Source organism: Corylus avellana, chromosome ca11 (assembly GCF_901000735.1).
Source record: "Corylus avellana chromosome ca11, CavTom2PMs-1.0".
In the NCBI taxonomy this organism is placed as follows: Eukaryota; Viridiplantae; Streptophyta; class Magnoliopsida; order Fagales; family Betulaceae; genus Corylus; species Corylus avellana.
Window position 1 is genome coordinate 11,223,473 of NC_081551.1, and position 7,020 is coordinate 11,230,492.

Consider the following 7,020-nt stretch of genomic DNA (forward strand, 5'->3'; position numbering starts at 1 on the left):
AAATGTGACATTCAAATTACATATTTAATAAGCAAAGGAAAACAGTAAACATATTCAGTTTTTTTAGAGAATCCCTCACAGAAAATGAGAAAACAGCATTCACGGCAAATTTGGCAATTCCACTTCCACCATTTTCTACAAACACAAACACAAAGTTAATAAGGTGAAATTATAAGTAAAAAAGAGCTTGGAAAATGAAAATAAATAAAATAATAGAATCATAAACTTACAGATATTCAAAAAATTTTCTTAATGCCATGAAGTGATCTAACCCAATCTGAACCACATAGGAGCATTTGAACAGTATCAATTGATAATGATGCTCTATGGGGTTCAATAACTCTACCACCCGCACTGAAAGATGATTCTGAAGCAACTGTACTAATTGGAACAGCCAATACATCCCGCGCCATCTTAGATAAGATGTGGTACTTTAAGGCGTTGGATTTTCACCATCCCAAAGCGTCAAATTTTGCATCACTATCTTCACCATTCTCACTATCAAAAATGAATACATCTTCTTCAAGATAAACATCCAAATCAGTTTTTATGGGCCGGATGATGTCATTGCTTCTAACATGTTGCCTAAACCGTGATCTACCACCAGAAACTACCTCTGTAACAGAGGCAACTGTAGTAGTAGCAGCACTGACTTCAGCAGCTGCTTGTTGTTGAATGATAGATGCATTATGGGCAGCAACATAAACCTCAAACAATTCTTTTAAAGTATTCAGCACGGCCTTTATGTTATCACCACGAACATCAAGTGGATAAATGATAGGAAAACAGAACCTAATCAACTTCATTTTGTATCTAGGATCCAACACAGCAGCTAAGGTCATCACCATATTAGATTCACCCCAATACTTATCAAATTTATCACTCATCTTAGCTGCCATTAATCTTATATATTCATTCCTATCTACAGCCTTAATATCCACAATTTCTTTCATTCTACACACCTCAGGTAGAAACAGATTGGATGTAGGGTAGTCACTGACAGAGACAACATTGGTCACATCATTGAAAACAGCTAAAACTTTGTTCACATTCTCAACCTTATCCCACTGTTCAGGACTTATCACCCACAGAAAAGCCTGCTCTACTCTATGGTATCTAGGAAACACTTCCTTGAACCTAATTGCAGTTTTCAACATCAAGTAGGTGCTATTCCATCGAGTAGGAACATCTAAAATAAGTTTATTACAACCCAAGTCCAACCGCTTTGCTATATCACTAAATACATTCAACCGCCTCTCAGAAGCCACTATATACTTAATCCCCTGCCTAACAGAATCTATTATGTCCCCTTTTCTGAAAGCCCTGCTTACACCAACAAATTGGTAATATGAGCACAGCACCTAACATGAAACATAAGCCCCCCAATAGGCAAACTACCCCTCAACTCAATATCATCCCTCAAAATGTCAATGGCAGCAGCATTAGCACTTGCATTATCAATAGTTATTGTAAATACTTTATCCAAAATGCCCCATTCAATAAAACTGTTTCTCAAAGCTTCAGCAATAATAACACCCGAATGTGGAGGAGGTACATTACAAAAATTTAAAATCCTCTTTTGGAGTAGCCAATTAGAATCCACAAAATGGCAAGTAACTGTTGTGCAAATTTATTTAACTCGCAAGTGCACGAATCAATTGTAGTTTAATGGATTGCAAGTGCGAGGTCGATCCCACAGAGAATTGTATTTTTGAAAGAACAATTTATATCTAAACTAATTAAATCCTAATCTAGTTCCAAAAGGGTTTTGATTTTTGAGTTTTGAAAATTAAAGGATAAACATAAACTAAATAAAATAAGTAAATCTAAGGATAAAGGTACTAAGGTTTGGGAATTCACACTCACCAAATCATAACAACATACTTTATGTTCATCAATATTAATCCGAAGTTCTCACAAATTAAATCATAGATATGTTTTACTATGCTTCAAAGAATTAATCAAAACCATCCCATGTATCCATTCATTGACCAAATCACAAAAGGAATCCAAATTCAATTGAAACACCAGATGTATCCGTAGAACAAATCACAAGGGATATCCAATTTTTATGAGTTAAAAGCCAAGCAATCAATCATATGAAATTATCTCAAATCATCACATGTATCCTTGAATCACAAGAGATATCCAAGAATTACTCCACACAATTGATTAGAAGTAAAACAATTGAAATATAAAACCCAATAAAATCATAATAATAAAAACTTACATAAAAGTATTGATGTTCTTCATCGGTGAGGCTTCATCCCCAACCTTAGTTGGGAATTTAGCTCCACATAAAAATAAAATCTAAACCTAAACCTAAACCTAAAGAAAAACTAAACAAAAGAATTTTGCTCTCTGGGATTGTGTGTCTTTTCTTGAATGCAAAGAAGTCTATTTATAGGCTTAGGGAAGTCCTAGAAGCCCAAGTAAACCTAGATAATTCGAAAGTCTGTCTCCCAGTCAAAATAGAAGTCTGAAATCGGAATAGGATTCGTCCAGATTTGTGTCCTTTAATTGCGGGGCGATTTTGACATAGTAAATGTACGAATTACGAAAATCCTATTTCACAAAAAATTGTAGTATTTTGAGCTAGCTTTCCAATGCCATTTGAATCACTTCAATCCGATATTTGAGCGGAGAGTTATGGTCAAAATACTAAGACGTGTGCAGAATCTGAATTTGAATCCGATCCGAAATCTTATCCAATCTGAACTTTAATCTGATTTAACCTTTCCTTAGATTTGGTTAGACTTAACCACACAATCTAGGTCTTCTCAAAGTATGCTTTCTTCCAAACTTCGCATTTTTTCCTTTAAAGCTGCAGTTTTTCTTCAATGACCTACAAAACACTAAAAACACAAAACTAACACAAAATATTAAATAACGACACAACTAAAGGATTAACTAATGTAAATAAAGGGGTCTAAATATGCAATATTTGGCACTTATCATTTAGCATTCTACAAAGAGTAATATTCAAAAAAATATTCTCTTAGCATTCCATTTTCATTTTTTTACTTTACATAAATCTTCACATATACAATCTCAAAGTACTCTCATGTTACAAAATGTAACTATGTCTATGAACAATGTTACTTGTTAGTGTATAAAACTAATACAAGTATACGAATTTGAAACTTCTATAATTCTATTAATTATTAATTAAGTGTATAAGACCATGGGATTGATAAGTGGTTGGACACTTAGTGTGTATGTGTGACACTTTAATTTAGTGGTTGGACACTTAATTAAGTTTAAACTATGTAATGGTGATAACTAAATAATACTATATATTATATGATAATAGACTAATAGTGATTAGTGTGTGTGTATGTATGTGATATAATGACATTATATGATAATAGTGTGTGAGTCTATGACTAACTAACTATGTTACTTATTTGTTAGTTAACAATGTGTGATGTTATATACAAATTATTATAATTTAATTTTAAAAATTTAACATATTAAATTATTAATTATTACATATACGATATTTAGATATTAAGTTATTAACTATTAACTGCTACTATTAGACTACTAGTTAGTAACTTAGTAAGTTAGTATATTATATATATTGTATTATTTGACTTACACCAAGTCAAGTGAGTAATTTATTAATGTTTTATTAATTTTTATATTGCTTATTTTTTAATTTTTTAATTTATGGAATCAAATAACGTCTACATTGTTAATGCCTTAATAATATATATATATATTTTGGATCAAATGATTTAATGGTGTTAGTATTAACAATTTAACATATTATCTAAAATTCTAAATAATACTATATGTTATATGATGATAGTGATTAGTGTGTGTGACATAATGACATTATTTGATAATAGTGTGTGACAATTGACATTAACTAACTATGTTACTAGTTTGTTAGTTAATAACTTAATAGTGTGTGACGTTATATACTAATATTATAGTTTAATTTTAAGAATTTAACATATTAATTACTACATATACAATATTTAGATATTAAGTTATTAACTATTAACTAATACTATTAGACTACTAGTTAGTAACTTAGTAAGTTAGTATATTATATATATTGTATTATTTGTATACACTAAGTCAAGTGAATAATTTATTTGCTTTATTAATTTTTACATTGCTTATTTTTTAATTTTTTAATTTATGGAATCAACTAACGTCTAACATTGTTAATGCCTTAATAGTTTGTTCTTTTTTCTTTTTTTGATCAAATGATTTAATGGTGTTAAGTACTAACAATTTAACTGTTTTAACATATGATAATACTACTGATTAGTGTCTAATTATACTAAATAATGTTAAATAATACTATAAGTTTTAAACCTATTTACTTAAAAATCGTTTGTTTTAGAGTTCTGATGGGGTACTATACACACATGTTTCTTGAGTTAATTAAACGGTTAGGATTCAATTAAATACAATTTTGTGTTTAAGTTTAACGGTTTAGATCAATTATTAATAACTAAGAGGCGATCTCACCTTAAATTACGCATACTAGATTATTCTTATAATTTGAAATTTGAAATATTTCATATGTCGAAAAATTGGAAATCATCTTAGAATCATAGCCGTCCAATTTAATTTAATTTAATCCGTGCCGTTGGATTTGATAAATGGAATACAGTTGTAAGCCATTCCGAACGTGAGAGTTATATGGTGTTCCACACGACACATTGAGCTCACTATTGAGCATTCTGAATTGAACGAGAAAATAAAGATTAAAATAAACGATCAAGATCATTTAATGTGCTCGCATGGAACCGGTTTCACCATCTCACGCACTTTAAGGATAACTTCAATCTCAGATAACTTCCCCACGCACGCACAGTCAACAAGACTAACATAGTGTCAGGAGTCTCGGTGTGCACACAAGCTGTCTCAACCGTCCAGCTTTTTTGATGAAATATAAGATGTTGGATGCTTGTAATGGATGACAGCTGTAAAGCATTTGATCATGAAGGATTTATATGGTGTATCAGAATTTCTGTAATCTTCCCCTGATTGAGTTGATCCGACAACTGATATTCAATCACGCATGCAGAGGATAAGATCAGCAGCTTTTGTTCCCCACGCATGCACAGTCACTGAGACTGACACGGTGACAGGCGTCTCTATATGCATGTGGGCTGTCTTAGCCCTCCAAATTTTTTTAGGAAATCTTGGTCGTTGGATACGTGTAATGGAAGATAGTTGTAAAGCATTAGATCATGTAAAAGTTATATGGTGTATCGCAAGCTCCGTAAACATGCCCTAATTGATTTGATCTAACGAGTGAAATTAAATTGTAAAAAGATTTATATAATCCACGAACCCTATTAAATGAGCACACCAGATTTAATTAGAAATGGTCGCATGGGATCATTGTTTTGGTAAACCAAACGTCATGACACGTGGCACGCCCCCAGCGATTGGTCAAATCTGTTTCCAAATCGAGCCGTTCATTTATTAAATTTTTTTATATTTTCACAAATCCAACGGTTGGGATTCTGGGAATGAAACTGAAATGTAACTTCAGTTTTAACCTAATTTTCTAATTTCTTTGACTCTTTCCTCCATTCCAGTTACTAGTGGTTTCTTGAGGACCAAATTTCGAAAACTAGGGTGATAGAGAGAGATGACAGGGGTGATCCATTGAATGCAACCTACTGTGAGCATTCATTACATCTCCCATCGTGGTTGAAGAGTTGAATGTACGCATACAATCCTTCTCATCCCCCTCCAACAACCCGTTCATTTCTGATTCCTAATTGAGCCGTTGATGGATCCTCTGAGATTCATCTAATGGCTTTTTAACCAGTCGTACAAGTTTTGTGAGAGAAACTCTTGAGCTATCGTGTGACTCGCTTAGTCGCTTCTGTTTTGAACCAGAAGAGGATACCAATTTTTCTCCTATCACGTCCAATCTCGCCGCCAAATCCCTTCTTTTTTTTTGTGTGTGTGTTCTTTACCTTGTTTATTTATGTTCTTTTCAACTTTTTTGTGACCTTTTGGTTGTGGTGTGGCAGGTTTATCTTCTCCAAGCCCTAGTACATAACGATGGCAGAGACAAACATGATGACTTTTGATCTGACTGTGACGGAAATGATACTCGAGTACTAGGCTTTCAGTCTTTGGTTTATTTTTTATTCATTCCCAAATCCCCTCATCCCCCTTTTATACATGTATGTAAGTTACAAGAGATTGCATACACTTGTTCAGTTGTTTGCTTCTTGCTAACGAGAGAGAAAACGTTCTAAAGAGGGAAGTTGACTTTAAGTTATGTTTTTCCTAACTCCTAAGTTCCTGAACCCTAATTCCTAACTCTTTAAATTTTTAGAGTATTTGTTATTTTATTTTCAAATTTGGTTGTTCCTAACTCTAATGTTGATAATTTTCAACATTTGAGGGAGGAAGGTCTGCCTCCTTAAATTGGTTTTTCGAATTTGTAAGCTACAATCCCTATTAGCTATTGGCAATTGCAACAGTCTGATTGTTTGAGCCTTGAGGTTTTTTAAAAAATTGTTCTAATTTATGCTTTGAGTAATGAATAGGAAACCCTAGATAGAAATAACATTTGCTCTCTGATTACTTAATGCTTTGATTAAAACATATTGCTCTGTGCTTATCAGCCTATGTCTACCTATTATTCTATTATGTTATTACTCAAGATTCTGTTAACATTTTCTCTCTAATTCCTTAATGCTTTGATTAAAATAAATTGCTATGTACCTATCAGCCTCTGTCTATCTATTATTCCATTATGTTATTACTCAAGATTATGTTAATATTTGCTCTTTGATTACTTAATGCTTTGATTAAAACAAATTGTTATATGCCTATCAGCCTATGTCTACCTATTATTCCATTATGTTATTACTCAAGATTCTGTTAACATTTGCTCTCTGATTACTTATTGCTTTGATTAAAACATATTGCTCTATGCCTATCAGCCTATGTCTACCTATTATTCTATTATGTTATTACTCAAGATTCTGTTAACATTTGCTCTTTGATTACTTAATGCTTTGATTA

The 7,020-nt window shown here is 32.2% G+C and overlaps 1 protein-coding gene across 1 annotated transcript; it reads right to left on the reverse strand.

Annotated features, from left to right (window-relative positions):
• Positions 1-449: 449 nt before the first annotated feature.
• Positions 450-5,743, reverse strand: LOC132165065 (zinc finger BED domain-containing protein RICESLEEPER 2-like). Its single transcript, XM_059575570.1, has 2 exons — positions 5,672-5,743; positions 450-1,361 (listed from the first exon to the last, which is right to left on the reverse strand). The coding sequence occupies exons 1-2, from the start codon at positions 5,741-5,743 to the stop codon at positions 450-452; spliced, it is 984 nt and encodes a 327-aa protein (XP_059431553.1).
• Positions 5,744-7,020: the final 1,277 nt, after the last annotated feature.